Source organism: Aspergillus ochraceoroseus (assembly GCF_002846915.1).
Source record: "Aspergillus ochraceoroseus IBT 24754 chromosome Unknown P175scaffold_2, whole genome shotgun sequence".
NCBI classification, from domain to species: domain Eukaryota; kingdom Fungi; phylum Ascomycota; class Eurotiomycetes; order Eurotiales; family Aspergillaceae; genus Aspergillus; species Aspergillus ochraceoroseus.
This window is the reverse complement of record NW_024468477.1, coordinates 3,489,903-3,505,155: the sequence shown is the minus strand read 5'-3', so window position 1 is coordinate 3,505,155 and position 15,253 is coordinate 3,489,903. Positions and strand designations below refer to the sequence as shown.

General features: G+C 49.9%; 4 protein-coding genes across 4 annotated transcripts; 2 read left to right on the top strand and 2 right to left on the bottom strand.

Moving 5' to 3' along the window:
* The first annotated feature begins 645 nt into the window (after positions 1-645).
* P175DRAFT_0455059 (DNA-binding E3 ubiquitin-protein ligase SNT2) lies at positions 646-6,211 on the top strand. Its single transcript, XM_040894590.1, has 2 exons — positions 646-1,627; positions 1,737-6,211. Exons 1-2 carry the CDS (start codon positions 856-858, stop codon positions 6,179-6,181), a joined length of 5,217 nt encoding a protein of 1,738 aa, XP_040754754.1. The 5' UTR covers positions 646-855; the 3' UTR covers positions 6,182-6,211.
* A 2,191-nt stretch (positions 6,212-8,402) lies between these two features.
* On the top strand, positions 8,403-11,867 carry pdeB (3',5'-cyclic-nucleotide phosphodiesterase PDE2). Its single transcript, XM_040899257.1, has 5 exons — positions 8,403-8,720; positions 8,778-9,375; positions 9,457-9,519; positions 9,579-9,745; positions 9,796-11,867. Exons 1-5 carry the CDS (start codon positions 8,528-8,530, stop codon positions 11,832-11,834), a joined length of 3,060 nt encoding a protein of 1,019 aa, XP_040754753.1. The 5' UTR covers positions 8,403-8,527; the 3' UTR covers positions 11,835-11,867.
* Positions 11,868-12,351: 484 nt separating this feature from the next.
* P175DRAFT_0168635 (SelT/SelW/SelH family protein) lies at positions 12,352-13,473 on the bottom strand. The gene is made up of 3 exons (XM_040892497.1): positions 13,130-13,473; positions 12,781-13,015; positions 12,352-12,724 (listed from the first exon to the last, which is right to left on the bottom strand). Exons 1-3 carry the CDS (start codon positions 13,292-13,294, stop codon positions 12,552-12,554), a joined length of 573 nt encoding a protein of 190 aa, XP_040754752.1. The 5' UTR covers positions 13,295-13,473; the 3' UTR covers positions 12,352-12,551.
* A 487-nt stretch (positions 13,474-13,960) lies between these two features.
* On the bottom strand, positions 13,961-15,030 carry P175DRAFT_0168608 (guanine nucleotide-binding protein subunit gamma). The gene is made up of 3 exons (XM_040892496.1): positions 14,421-15,030; positions 14,292-14,349; positions 13,961-14,191 (listed from the first exon to the last, which is right to left on the bottom strand). The coding sequence occupies exons 1-3, from the start codon at positions 14,570-14,572 to the stop codon at positions 14,129-14,131; spliced, it is 273 nt and encodes a 90-aa protein (XP_040754751.1). The 5' UTR covers positions 14,573-15,030; the 3' UTR covers positions 13,961-14,128.
* Positions 15,031-15,253: the final 223 nt, after the last annotated feature.

Here is a 15,253-nt window from a genome sequence, read left to right as displayed (position 1 = left end):
TACTCCTCCCACCCCACGAGTCCGGCGGCTTTTCTCTTGTTTGGCTTCCACCGCCGCGACCTTTATTTTACTTCTCCGACATACTTAGCCTTAGCTCGTTTTCTTCTTCCTCTTCTTCTTCTCCTTCTTCTTCTTCTTTCTTCCACTGATTCACCACACCTCCTTTGATTCTCCTCTCTTTTCTTTCTCCTTCCTCCCTCTCTCTCTGTCTTCCCTCATCATCTGCTTCCTCTCTATCGCATCTACTTCCACCCCCCTCTACCGCCTTTGCCACACCAAGGGCTTTCCCTCTCCATTCCGTCACGTAGCTAGTTGTCGGAAGCTTGTCGTCGATCTTGATATCCCGTCACTACGGAGAGGGTTTCAAGGGTCACCAACTGCATCAACTCTGCCAACACCTGTGCGGGAACGATCCAGTACCCCAAAAAAGGAAGAGGCAAAAAAAAAAAAAAAGGGAAAGCAAAGTCAAGAAGAAGATTTCCAGGTTCCCTTTCCTCTCCACCTTTTACAGTCAAGTACCACTCATCCCATACACACACACACATATCCTTTGGGCAGACAGACATTCATCCCGGGTGTTTTTTTTTTTTTTTTTTTTTTTTTTTTTCCCTTTTATCCCCCTCCTCCCCCCCCCCTTGATACTCGGCCGATGCCCTCTAATACCTCCACCTACCTGCGAACACATCTCTCATGAGGGATCGTCTTCCCGTCACGGCCCGTTGCTGAACTTTGCATCTCCGCGTCCGAGGTAGTTTGGCGTTCCCTGCGTGTTGTGAATCGCCGACGCAACGCTGGAGGTGCATTGCAGCTTCTAACCTACCTCCATTTTTGTTTTGTCGCATCGGAAGGCTGGTCATGGCCCCGGATAGGTCACCACCCCAAAAGTCACAGCAACACCACCACGTGAGGTCCAACTCGTCTTCCCAAACAACTTCCCCGGCCGCAGGCAACCGTCGTATGCCCGCTTCTGGCCCATCTTCTCGGAGAGGATCTGCGGATTCGTCTACCCTTCAAGCAGCTACTACTATTGTGAATGAATTGCAATCGCAGCCGATGACGGCCAGCGCATCTCCCTCTGAGGCTACGGTCACGGAGCCGCCTAGCACGTCCGCCACACCAGCGCCGTACGGGACGCGGTCCAGAGGTCGAAATGCCGCACCTCGCCCCAACTACGCTGAGGATCGCGACATTGATATGGATCTCGAGATCCAACAACCCACCTCCAAATCTTCAAAACGAAGCAGCGGTATTACGAGTCATTCCCTCAATGGCTCTAAGCCCGACGGAGAAAAGGCGGGTTCCTCGAATTCACGAAAAAGCCTAACAGCGACAAATGGGGCCAATTCCGCTGCTGCCAAAGATTCTTCTATCCCTGGCACCTCGTCATTTTCTGCAAAGCCGGATGAAACCAATTCCTCCACAAGTTCGTCGAGAAAACGGAAACAACCAGCAAGCTCTACAAATCCAAACTCAACAAATGGAAATGTCCCCAAAAAATTATTTACCACCGCCCCAGGCGTCTCCCAGAGCCTCGGTGATTCGAGTATGGTCTCCTTTGAAGGCCGAGGTGCCTATTTAGAAAAGGGAAAACTCACAGCTGACGATGGTTCTACTTTTGCTGTAAATGGTGAGTATTTTGCTGTTTATTTATTTTCCCCTTGCTACATTTTTTTTTTCAGTGGAATGAAAAAATTCGGTACAAATCTCATCAACAAGGGTACTAAAACATATTTCAGACCATGTTTATCTTATTTGTGAACCGCCAGGGGAGCCGTATTATTTGGCGCGGATTATGGAATTTCTCCCGTCCAAGGATAAGCCAAATGGCCCGATTGAGGCGTTGCGGGTGAATTGGTACTATCGGCCACGTGACATCCAGCGCAAGGTTGCTGATACGAGGCTCGTGTTTGCTTCGATGCACTCCGACACATGTCCACTCTCGTCATTACGTGGGAAATGTCAGATCCAGCATTTTTCCGAGATTGCCGATTTCGAAGAATACCGGAAAACCCGAGACTGTTTCTGGTACGACAAAATGTTCGATCGATATATCCATCGTTATTACGAAGTCATCCCCACTACCAAGGTCATCAATGTTCCTGCAAACGTCAAGAAAGTGCTTGATGAGCGATGGCGATATGTTCTGGTCGAGATTGGACGGCGAAAAGAGTTGACGAGTGCGGTCAAGACCTGCAAGCGATGTAGCCTATATGCCGCCAATACCGACTCGGTCGACTGTGCTGTTTGTCACAGCACGTATCATATGTATTGCGTTCGACCTGTTTTGACGAAAAAGCCGGCTCGGGGGTTTGCATGGGCTTGTGCAGCCTGTAGTCGGGCCCAGGAACGGAAACTCGAGGCTCGAAATACTCCTGTGCTCGGCGAGTCGCATGTAGATGCAGACGAAGAAATGATTGAAGAGGAGGAAGAAGAGCCCAACGGAATTGTAAACGGTACCTCAGCGAGTACCCCGGCGCCCGTTGAGGAAGAAGCAGTACGACCAGCGACCCAGGAACAAGTTGCCCAAGCCCGGATGTGGCCCTATCGCTATTTGGGTATCCATTGCCGAGTTGAAGATGCTTTGGATTATGATGACCGTATATATCCTCGGGCCAGTTCGCGACTGGGGCCTCGGCACCAGGCGGTTGTAAATCCATGGCCTGGACGCTCGGTGGAATATGTCAAACCCATTGAAATCAAGAAGAAATATATGAGAAGCGGTGGAAGTCGCAAAGATTCTCGACTTTCCAAGGAGACCCTCGCCGCGATCGAAAGTGCAAAGCAAGAAAGGGCAAATCGACCGAAGTGGGTTTTGGATGAGCCCCCTGGTTATATTCGAAGGGGTGAAGATGAGCCAGTCCCGGTCGGCGGGAAGCAAGTGCGCACCGCAGAACTCATGTTCAAAATGCCCACCGCGGAACAGGTGCCTTCTCGAGGGGAGGATGATGGCCCTGCACCAGATCTTAGCGTCGAGGAGCGGGAGAAATTCATCGATGAATATATGGAGCGGGCGAAGCAACTGGCCCCTGATCTCGGAGTGGAGAAACATTCGACCAATTTCCTGGACAAGGCTTTGGAGCTTCTGTATGCGCATAGCTTCGATGCCGATGCGGCTCTTGCAAAGCTCAAGCAGGTAAACAAATACAAGGACCTCAAAGAGCCACACCTCCGCCCCGAAGAGCTCAAGCTTTTCGAGCAGGGCGTAGCAAAGTACGGATCTGAATGGCGAAATATCACCAAACATGTCGGCACGGTACCGCATTACCATATCGTGCGCTTCTACTATATGTGGAAGAAGACTGCCCGCGGTCGGCAGGTTTGGGGTGCGTATGAGGGTCGACGAGGCAAGAAGGAGGCAAAGCGAACCAGCGCGGCGAAGCTTGTGGATGATGTGGCGGATGATCATGATGATTCGGCCTTTGACAATGACAAAGCTCTCGAGAAGAAACGTGGATTCCAGTGCAAGTTTTGCTCTACAAGATCCTCTCGACAGTGGAGACGCGCTCCTGGAGCTGCTCCTGGAACGACAACACCGACAGAACCGTCGTTCAAGCAGCGAGATAAAGGCCCACAGCTTATTGTGGCTCTTTGTTTGCGTTGTGCTTTACTCTGGAGAAAATATGGCATTCAGTGGGAAAGTGTGGATGAAGTCGCCAAGAAAATCGCTCAAAGCGGTAACAAATCATGGCGTCGCCGTGTAGATGAAGAACTGTTAACGCAGCTTCTTGTTTCTACCGAAACCCCGATTAGTATCAACAGCGCGACTGCTGCTGCGGCTGCTTCAATAGGCGTTCCTGTCAACGCCAACGCTCAGCCTAAGGAGGAATCTGCCAAGAAGAAGAACCGGAATGAGAAAGATAGTGCAACAACCTCGACAGCGACTTCGGTAGAACCCGTTGCGAAGAAAAAATCTGGCAACGAAAAGGCCTCAGAACCTCCACCGATTGTTCCCGATCCCCCGAAGGCCAAAACTCTCCCTTGCGCTATATGCGCGAAGATGGAGCCTACGGGCGAGCAACATCTATCCTGCCGGGATTGTCGTCTGACTGTCCATCGCAGCTGCTACGGGGTCAGCCCAACACGGAATGGTGTCAAGTGGTTGTGCGATATGTGCTCGAATGATAGGAGCCCAATGATCTCGACCTCCTATGAATGTGTTTTGTGCCCTGTGACCTGGACGGAGCATGAGCTCATGGAAGCCCCCAAGTCCACACATAAGAAGAAAACGGAGCGCGATCGCGAGAAAGAGAGGCTTGAAAAGGAAATGGTCAACGAGGCTATCAAACTCTATCGCCAGAGGCAAGAGGCCGTTGGCAAGCCAATTGGCCCCCGCGAGCCCCTCAAGCGAACTGCGGGTAACAATTGGATCCATGTGACTTGTGCAGTATGGACACCGGAAATCAAGTTTGGCAATGCGAACGAGCTCGAGCCTGCCGAGGGATTTGGACTCATTCCCGCTGACCGGTTCCGCGAGACATGTAAGATCTGCAAGTCTAACAAGGGCGCATGCGTGTCGTGCCATTTCAGCGGCTGTAACGCTCAGTTTCACGTGGGATGCGCATTCCAAGCTCAATATAAATTTGGGTTTGACGTTACTCCGGTTAAAAGCTCGCGACGGGACAGCATAAGTAGCGTACGACTTGGAGAGGAAGTTGGGGCGGCCACTGCAGCAATTTGGTGTCCTCACCATACCGTCTCGTCCGTTGTTCACGAGTTGGATGAGTCGACCGAGGATGGCGTCAACAATGCCCTCCAACTGTATGCTCGCACTTATAAGCAGGCGGATCTTACCATGACAGGTACGGAGCGAAGGGCTGCATATGTTCAACCGTTGGTCAGCGTCTCGCAGCCACCCACAGGCACTCTTGGAACCCGACGAGCGTCCAACGTCAATGGTGCTGTTAATCTGCCAGTTATGACAAAAGAAACCCCGACTGGAGTCGTATCAGAGGAAGCTCCGGATGAAATGCAGATCGACTCCGAGGGCCACACTTCATGTCTCGTCAGCAGCTCTGATGTTATGCGAAAATGCACCACCTGTTCAACTGCTTATAGTCCCAGATGGTGGCCGATTGACAAGTCGCGCCGAACACCCATCGCGGGCCATAGAACTCCCTCGTTAAATGGTGTGGGATTGAATGAGCCTACTGGATCTAGATATTCTAATGCTACCTCCACCAGCCCGCCATATATTCATAGAACCCCTCAGCATGGCTTTGCAAAGCTCAATGGTGATTATTGCCCGCCAGACAGAACAGTGACCCCTGCAGGCAATCTGGAAGGATCGCAGGTGCTGTATGAATGCCACAAATGCCATCTGAAGAAAACGACTGCCCAACCGTCTCCGGAGCCTCGACCGTCACCATATTCCGCTCCAGCCCCGCGACCGGTTTTACCAGCTCCTCGGCTGCCAGAGTATCACAATCACTCTTACGCTCCTCCTCCTCCTCCGCCTCCTCCTCCTCCCCCTCCCGCTCCTGCTCCGCCTTCTTCTGCTCCGCCTCCGCCTCCGGCTCCTTCTCACAGTCACCCCAGCCAGCAAGGGGTGCTTCCTAGACCGATTGGGGCAACCCACGGGCCAAGCCACGGTAGTCCTGAATGGTATCCTGGATATGAAAAACGCCCCGGGGATTATAAGGACAGCAGCCTCCGCAACTGCATGCCGGTTCCTGGGTATCGCAGCGGTCCTCCAGCGCCAGTACCGCCGCCAACCCGGCACATGAACGGCTACCAACCTCCCGCACACCACGGACCCCCTTCTCATTATTCCAGTGGGGTGGTGCACCCTCCTCCCCCTCAGCCTTATTCGGCACATCAGAGCCCTTATGGGCCGGTTTCTATGCCTTCACCTCACCTTCCTCCGGCCCCCGGACCCCGACCGTACGCGCCATCCGCATCACCTCCGGATGTGCAAGCGACCATGGTCCGGCACTCCCCCCAGCATTCCCTTAGTGCCTTGAATGGAGGGCCACCACGGGTGTATTCGGTCGATCGGGTTCTAAGTGGGCCGGCGCGATCGCCCCCTATTTCACAGGCACATATGGATCCTCGGGGACGGACACCGCCGAATAAACTGGAGGATAGTACCGGACCGGGGTCGCTAAATAACGGGCGACATGTGACCATGAATGGAACTAGCGGAGCCAGTGCTAGTCCGTCGTTGAAGAACCTGCTGTCTTGAAAAAGAGAGAGAGAGAGAGAGAGGCCTGGGGGGGAGGGGGGGGAAATGGGAAGTTTTTTTTTTTTTTTTTTTCAATAGAAGTATTCAATCGGAATGGCTTAGAAGTGTATGATACTTTCTTTTCTTTTTTTTTTTCTCTTTGCCCCCTTTTTATCTCTCTGTTTTTCTTTTCTTTTTTTTCTATAGTTTCTCCCTTCTAGCATGGTTAAAAGTGGGGTTTGGGGTACAATTTTCATTTGCATGAAGTTAGAATTCTGCAGGCAAGCTTTCTTTTTTTTTTTTTTTAATTTCATTTTATTCAAGATGGTCTGGACGAGGCATAGTGAATTGGAGTTTTTACAATATTAGGATATTCCAATGCATTTTTTCATGATGATTGGGACGTTGATTGGAGCCTTGGGAGGTACCTACCTAGGTACCTGGTAGGTACAATACCTAGTAGAAACTAGAAAGATAACAGGATCAGGCAACATGGTCGGATAGAGTCAGATATTCTGAACTTCCTGCATTTCAGGAGAAATCTGTTACTGTTGTATATATATATATATATATATATATTAGTGGGGAAGATATTAATTGGGGATCGTCAGAGCCGCCGCAAGTGAAGATTATCTCCCATGTCTAGCGAGAAGATAAAATTCCGATAATTGGGGGGGGGGGGGATGTACTCGGGGTTCAAGTAGTAGAGGTTTATATTACAATTTCTGTATCATTTCTCTATATATAGATCGATATATTTACTGTTGACTATACTGTACTGTGTAGTTGGAAGTCGGAATTGCACGATTTCATAGTGGCGAAATTGCCACCATCTTCATCATATCATATCATATCATATTATTGCCACTATTCTCTCTGAAATATATCCCTAGGTATATCAAAGTATAGAAATGTAATACTAAGATGCTAATACTCATAATATAATACTAATGTACACGTGGAGTTATAACTAGTTACTAGTAGTAGAATTACTAGTGACCTTCTGGAAGATTTCCAGACACTCTGGAATCCTGTCAGAAAAGAACTGGAATCCCCAATGAACTTCTTTTCTTCCTCTCTTTATTGTATCTGATTCTTTATTCTCTCGAAGATCCAGGTGGTTGTACTTTAGGATTTCCCCTCTCTCTCTCTCTCTCTCTCTCTCTCTCTTACTTTCTCTTCTTCTCTCACACACACACACACACTCTCTCTCTTTCTTTCTCTTCCAACTGTCAACTTTCATCTCTCTCTCTCCCAAGTTTCTTTCCTTTCGTCCTCTTTCTTCTCTATCTATCTATCTATCTATCTATCTATCTATCCTCTCTTCGAGTCCCCATCCATATCACATCTCTTCTTGACTTGGTTCGTTCTCGACTTGCTCTCCACTTTGCCCTCCAGACTTGCTTCTCTTCCCCTCTCTCTCTTTCCCTCTCTCGTACGATTATTATTCCTATTATTATTCCAGTTGGCCCTTATCGCTACCATGACGCCCTAGGGTTTTCCATCCACTTCCAACTTTGGTCGTTCGGGTCTAGCCCCAGCGTTTGTCCTGTGGTTGCGACTCTTAGTCTCCCCTTGGGTGGCATCTTTGTCGGGCGCATTTTGCCCCGTGGGAAATCAATCTTCCCTCACATCCTCCAATCTGCCATCAATTGGCCTCTCTTCAGCCTTTCCTTCGTCTCCGATCACATCCTTTTCGTTCCCGACATCCTCGACTGCTTCTTTGCTCGGTACCCGTGAGTGACCCTTTCCGCTTTTCTGGACTTCGCGCCCGTGTTTCATCATTCCCATCCGTTCGCCGGGGAGGCGGCACAAAGAACTCGGGTTTGTCTTGGAAAAAAAGGACTTTAGCGTCGCTGCCTTTCAACCAGTGCGTTTTCTGGAAGACTGCAGCGGACAACCTCATTGTTCATGTTCGCGCCTCCTTCGACCGCAACCCTCTCGCTGTGTTTCTGCGAGGCTGGGGCTGGTACCACCCCCCTACCGGTTTTCCTTGCGCCGCTTCCTGCATTGCATGCCTTCAAAGTCTCAAAAAGTCTTGAGCAACCCCCATGGTCACTGACGCAATTCAACATCTAGAATAGATCCAACTTTTCCCCTTCGCTCCCTATCGCAAGCCTTTTCTTTTCACCTCTCACTCTGTTCCACTTTCGTACATAATTCTGTCAGCCGCTCGTTTTACGCTTCGCATTCCCATTCTCTTCCCTCCATATTCTGCACCACCATCTGGAAGTTCTCCCACCCCCCCCCCCCCCCCCCCCTCTATGAGAGCAAGTCTAGTTCGAGTAGATTGCGGCATCTCTTCGTTCTCCCTCCACTTTTCTCCCTGTCGTGCGACCTAAGACTGGTTTGGAACAGCCCGGGACGATGGGTGTACCAAATCCCGTCGACATCATGGATCGCATTGACTGCTCCGCGATTTATATCGACCCGCGCGTTCAGTCTGAACGATGGGTGTATCATAGCTCTTACGATGGTCCGTTAACTTCGTCGTCACCTGCCGATGAACCAGAGTCACTTCGGTCGGATGTGGATGTTCTTCTTGGTATCTGTAGGCGGAGTAAGTGGTTTGTCCCGTGGTTATGTCCCCAGTTGCTGATCAAGTCCCTGTGCTTAGTATATCTGTGCCAAGCTGGTGCATCCCTTGCGACGAAATTAGCAGAGTTGAGTGACAGTGCCGCGAATCATTGTACACCAGTTTTTGCCTTCTTCGACATCGACCTTCATGGTGAAGAAGGCCCTTCCTTATCCCGTCGCAATACAACCCGTGGCTCCTGGCCCGATTCCTCTTCTTCAGCCTCGCTGCGTCGCGGCTTTACATTCTCGTCCCAAAGTGAAGGCTCGTCAGACCTAAAGCTCCTTTCTGGACTTTCCACCGATATTCAAGTTCAAGATGCTCTGAACCTCGTGATTCCCGTCGCCATTCTGCGCCCTCTGCCCAGAGAATCTACCTCTGCCGTTCCTGAACACAAACCCGATACAGGATATATGCCGGAGCCTCAGCACATCTCTAAATGCCTGGACGCGGGCGCCATTGACGTTCTGACAGCGCCCTTGGATAGGATTAGGGTACAGAGTCTGGTGGTTCATGCCTACCGGTCCCGTAAAACCGCTCTCAGGGAACAGTCCCGCTTCATGTCGAGGAAGAAGCTTCGGAAACACTCTTGGGTAGGCGTGCATGACGAGCAGCCCTATTCCTACCTGAGAGAGGCAATGTAAGCCTTGCTTTTTTTTTTTTTTTTTTTTTTCTTCTATCTTTCTTTTTCTTGTATTGTTACTAATTCGAAATGTTTTAGGGTTTCGAAGCTGATGAAAGGTATCTGTAACCCCGAAGATGCCATTGAAGAATTGCAAGATGAGTAAGTTGTCCTGGGTCCAGAACAATAATGCAGGATTCCCATGTTGATGCCAGCAATAGGGAGTTTTATGTCAGTCATGAGCGTGAGGAGCATGTTCGGCAACGCATTGGCCAGTGGAGCTTTACTGCTCATGAGTTCTCGGACGATGAACTTGTTTTTGCCGCATACGAGATTATCCAACATGCATTTAAGATCCCCGAACTAGAAGAATGGCGGTTGACGCCTGGTAAGGGAATCTTTTCAGTGACAACCGATTCGCTACTAACCTCACTTTAGGCGAGTTGCGCACATTTCTGCTCGCGTGTCGGGCGTCCTATAATTCTTTCGTCCTTTACCACAATTTCCGACATGCAATCGACGTGTTGCAATCTGTCTTCTGCTTTCTTCTCCACATTGGTGCTCTGCCTCCGTACGGATCTATCGGTCTACAACCTGGGTCACAATGCCCGATCGCCTCGATTGTCACCCCGTTTGATTCCCTTACCTTACTCATCGCGGCGATCGGCCACGACGTCGGCCACCCTGGTGTCAATAATTTCTTCTTGGTCAAACTGAACGCCCCGCTGGCGCAACTATACAACGATAACTCCGTTCTAGAGGCCTTCCACTGTGCCGCCTTCTCACAAATCTTGCGCCGGTACTGGCCGGCCGCGTTCAAAGATAGACAACTTCGTAAGCTCTTGATCAGTTCCATCTTGGCGACGGACATGGGTGTCCACCAGAAATTCATGGAGAGGCTTGGGTCATTGCAGGAGAAGTATTACGAGAACCAAAAGTCCGTGGATGGTTGGAAAGCTCAGGATATCGAAATGTACAAGACTCTTATCTGTGGCCTATTGATCAAGTGTGCCGATATCAGTAACGTGGCGCGACCGTGGGATGTAGCAGAGAAGTGGACCCAGATCTTGCAAGAAGAGTTTGCCAACCAGGGAGAAATGGAGAAGGAGGTCGGGATGGAGACGGCCTTGTTTGGTGGCCCACCGGAAATTGGAAACGTTTACAAGCTTGCCACTGGCCAGATGGGTTTCATGTCTATCTTTGCCCTTCCGCTCTTCGAGGGCATCTCTGATGTTCTCCCGGAGCTACGGTTCACCGTGGAACATATCCGGAGCAATCACTCCAGATGGCATTATCTGGCCGACATGGAAAAGAAGAAGAAGAAGATGCAATTCTTAGTGGTAGATCCTGGTCCTGATGGTCTGATCTCCCCTCGTTCCCACAGCCCTGCTACGAGTGTCCGAGATATTCAGCCCCCTTTAACCACCAACGGTCGTGAGTCCCTGTCTAAACCTTTATTCCCCGGAAACGAACCAACCCAATGGCGCAAGACTTCGGGTGGCTACTTTGGGTCGCCTCGTACCTCGGTGGCTAGTGAGTACAATGAGAACACCATCAGTCCAGTTGTTTCTCCAGACACCCCTGGTCCATCCATGGATATCACGGGAGGCCCCTTCCCCGTCGAGGCGCCCTCTCGCAAATCCTCCAGTGCGGTACCTGATATGGCCATGATATCAATTCCTGGGCCACCACCACCTCATCGATATGGCTCGGTTCTGGCCCAACAAAGTAGTGATCACACTACAGGTGATGTCAACGGTTCGTCAAGGGACCCCGCAGTTGTGGCCGCCGTGATCTTTGCTGATACCTCTTCTGGGAATCATGAAGAAACCCTAAGCCATTCTAGTGCGTATGACAGTGCGGGAGAGGGTGCCGGGGAGAGAGCGAACGGAATGCGAAATGGGGGTTCGTCTTACCGCCATCAGCATGCAAACACAGGATCTTCCGCACGCACATCCGCCCCGTCGCACTCTCAGCGCAACAGCTGCACTCGAACTCAGAGCATCAGCACGCACAGCAATGCGGTGACCCCAATCTCCCCGTCGACAAACGCGACGAGTCTTCTTTCTGCGGATAGCGATGATATGGGTTATTCTCGGGACAATATCCCGCGCAGTGACTACCCAGAATGGGATAATAACAGCACACGGGCAGGATCGCCTAGGCATGGTGCAACCGTGGATGTAGAGTCTGAACATACGCTCCACTCCGTGGATAGCCACACTTCCCATCCCCTCTCCGATGATTCTGGCAAGAACCACATTTCGTTCACAACGCGGAATAAAACCGGTGGTAGCTCCGCTCACTCGGGGACTACAACGAGCAGTCTGAAACACGAGGGACAACCTCCGCATTGGGACGAACCCGTTGGGGTTGAGCAGCGTAAACTACCTAAGCGACGCAGCCGTCTTCGTTTGGCATTCTGGAAACGCAGAACGTACCATTCTAACAATCACGAAGTTACGGGGGAGACTTAAGGCACACTATATACTTCCTTCCCCCCCCCCCCCTTCTCTCTCTCTCTCTCTCTTTCTCTTTCTCTTCCCCCCTTTTCTTTCGCGGATTTCCCTCCGGACGACCTATATCTTCTCTTCTCGGCGCTTTATTTGATTTGTTTCCAGGGGTTTTTGGATACGGGGGGACTCAGCTTGGAACCGAAACACGGAGGTTCGCGAGGTTTCGCTAACGGACTCATGAATGGAGTGACGAACTGGATTAACGACGGACTGTATGAATTTTCACGATCACGCTCGATTGATAGATGGAGCCTGAATTCTTCGGATATTGCCAGCATTACCTTGGCAGTTGACACTTGCGGGATGGCTGGTTTTGGAAGATTTGGGGCATTTTAAAGCTCGTCATTCAAATTGGCCCCAGTGTCGTTCAAAATCAGGACGGTTGAGCCCGACAATTACAATCAATGCTTTGTCTCACAATGCATTTGAGATTGGTGGCTAGTGCATAAGTAAGGGGTCGTTGGTTTCTCATTTCTTTTGATTTGCATTTCTTGTCTTGGTTTCAAAGTTTCATGGAGGCTGGCTCTGGGACCGGGGAAATTTAGAGTCGGGGCGTGTGGGTAGGCGTTTTGAGGCCGATGTTTGGCAATTTTAAAACCTGGGTCTACAATCTTGTTCGATATGGCATATATCCACAAACGATGGCAATGAAGTGATATATATCTTCTCTATACTGTTCTACTGACAATCTTGACAAGTTTGGTTGTCCACAGGGTCCAAAGTCGAAGCAGGGGCAGGAGTAGCTGTAGCTGTAGCTGTAGCTGCTGCAGCCCTCAACGCACGATCTGTATGCCCCAAGTCCCTCGACGGATCAACGACATTACGAACCCTCGATTTCAAAACCTTGACCTCTTCATACCAATTAGTTTCCAACACCCTAGCAAAAGCAAAGAAACAGATCCCATACCAGGAAACCCTCCATCCCTCTTCCGATCCCAAAGCAAGGTTTCCGTTTCCCTTGTCTCCCCATCGGAAACCCGGTCCCCAGATCCAGATCCAGATCCAGATCCAGAACTAGATCCAGCTCCAGCTCCAGAACTAGAAGATTGCACAATCGCCACGCTGAAGATCCCGCCCGTCGTGGGCACCAGGGCAACTTCCCCGATCCCAGTCCCGAACGTGGAGAGGATTTCCTGGGCGTACTTTTTTTTTTTTTTTTATCACACCCCCGGCGAGGGACGGCGAGTATATATTGCGTTAGTGAGTGCTGTTCTTCTTCTGTTTTTTTTTTTTTTGTCTGATAGGATAATACATACGTAGGCAGCTCTCAGCATCCATTTGCACTGGGTGCAGTATTTGATTACGATTCTGGGGAAGACGATGATGGAATCTGGTGCTGGTGCCGGGGCTGGAACTGGACCTGGACCTGGACCTGGACCAATAGGCGGGGAGGTGGTGGTGGTGGTGGGTTGGTTGGACATTTTTCAATATATATATGTATATATATATATGTATGTATGTATGTAGGTATGTAGGTATGTGGAAAGCGTCAAGTAAAGTAAAGATCGAGACAGAAAAGTGGAGGGGGGATGATGATGTCAGCGGATTCGATATTTCTTTGGGAGACTCGAGAGAACAGTGAATGGAGGTTACAGAAAATTCATACGCGAGGATTTACTAGTATAGTGACAGTACCTGCAGTAGCATGGGTATTAGATGCTCTATAGCTAGGAGCTAGGAGCTATTCTCAAGTCCAGGAATCTAATTTACAAAAGCTGCCACATCATCACCACCTGCAGGTTATAAGGTTTGTTTTGGAACCCGTAAAACCCATCCATCCCGTAGTCGACAAAGGAAATATAGTGGAATCAAAGTCACCAGAAAAACCGGAATTAACCGGTTAGAAGGGAAAAAAAAAAAAAAAAAATTTTTGAACAAAGAAAGAAAATCGAAGGGAAATAGAAAAAAAAAAAAGATCATCAACAACAAGTCCAATGGGGCGAATGCGACATGACATGGCCTCCACTGGTCAGCGGTCCGAAGTACATGCAAGTCCAGCGCGCGCTCCTTCGGGTGACGGGCGAGCTTTGACGCGGCTACCCGGATGGTCTCGTCGTGGGTTAGGAAAATGATAAGAGCCGTAAGAACGAAACGATGCGCATTCGAAAAATAAGTGGGAGATCCGGAGGTACGGAATTAGAGGGCAGAAGGGAAAATAGGTCGTAGCGATGGCGGATATCAATCAATGCGAACGGACTGAGGGTGACAGGCCAGCCGATCGAGTTTAAAAGGTGTCAGGCCGGGTCATGAGTCCATTACATGATTGTACAGCAACCTCCCTGTTGTTGAGGAGCATACGGGTCTTCGCGCTTGTCAACCTGAGCTGTTGTTAGCTTTTTTTTTTTTCATTTTCTCCGTCGTCATTGTCGCGTTTAGGGTCGTTTAAAGGGGGGGGGGGGGGGGGAGGATGTCGCATACCTGTCCCCATACAGACGGTACCATAAAATCACGAGTATTATTGCAGTAGTTAATCAATCTAGGGAGACGATTCGAATGAGCGAAATGCGAGGCAGATTGAGAAATGAAGGCCAAGGGATTGGAACTTACGACATGGCAGCTTCAGACACCTTGACTCGGGGGCGATCGAGATCCTCCTTCAGCCGAGCATTGAGCTCTGTCAGGCGACGATACTTTAGATCGGCAACACTCTGCTTCTTGTTCTTGACATCCCCACCAGATCGAAGTTCGTAGTTAGGCATTTTTGAGAAGATAGCGAAGGTCGTGTGAAGGTGTGGTAGACGTGGGTGGTCGGAAACCGAAGGTGCTAATTAGCTAGGCTCGATGCGACCGCACGGGAAGGGGAGGGGGGGCGATTGAAGCTTTCCCCAAAGGATTTCGCGCGTTTTCCCGACTGGAAGTGAGGGTTTAGACGCAAGGTGAACACGAAGACCGGGGAAAAGGAGAGGGAGTGGATAGGAGCAAGTGAGCAAGTGAGCAAGTGAGAGAGTGAGAAAGAGAGAGAAAAAGAGGGAAGAAGGGAGAGCAAAGGTGTGAGTGGGCAGTAGTGGAAGTGGGAGTGGAATTAGCGTCAGAGAGAGAGCGAATAGAAGATGAATCCGAGGAAGAAATAGAATAGGGACTAGAAGAAGAGAAGAAGAGAAGAAGAAGAAGAAGAAGAAGAAGAAGAAGAAGAAGAAGAAGAGCTGGATAAGGAGTGATGAGATGATAATAATAGAAGGAGGAGAAGAGCAAGATTTATTAACCAACTAACTAGTAGTTGACTATGAAGAAGAAAAAGAGGAAAAAAGCAAGTTGGTATCGGGATTACAGGATTTATTACGCGCTGAGCGGCTCTTATCAGAGGGAAAGTGGTAAAATTACCATACCAGACAGGAGAGACCTTGGACTTACATAGGACAATAATTGTCTCAGCAAAAGAG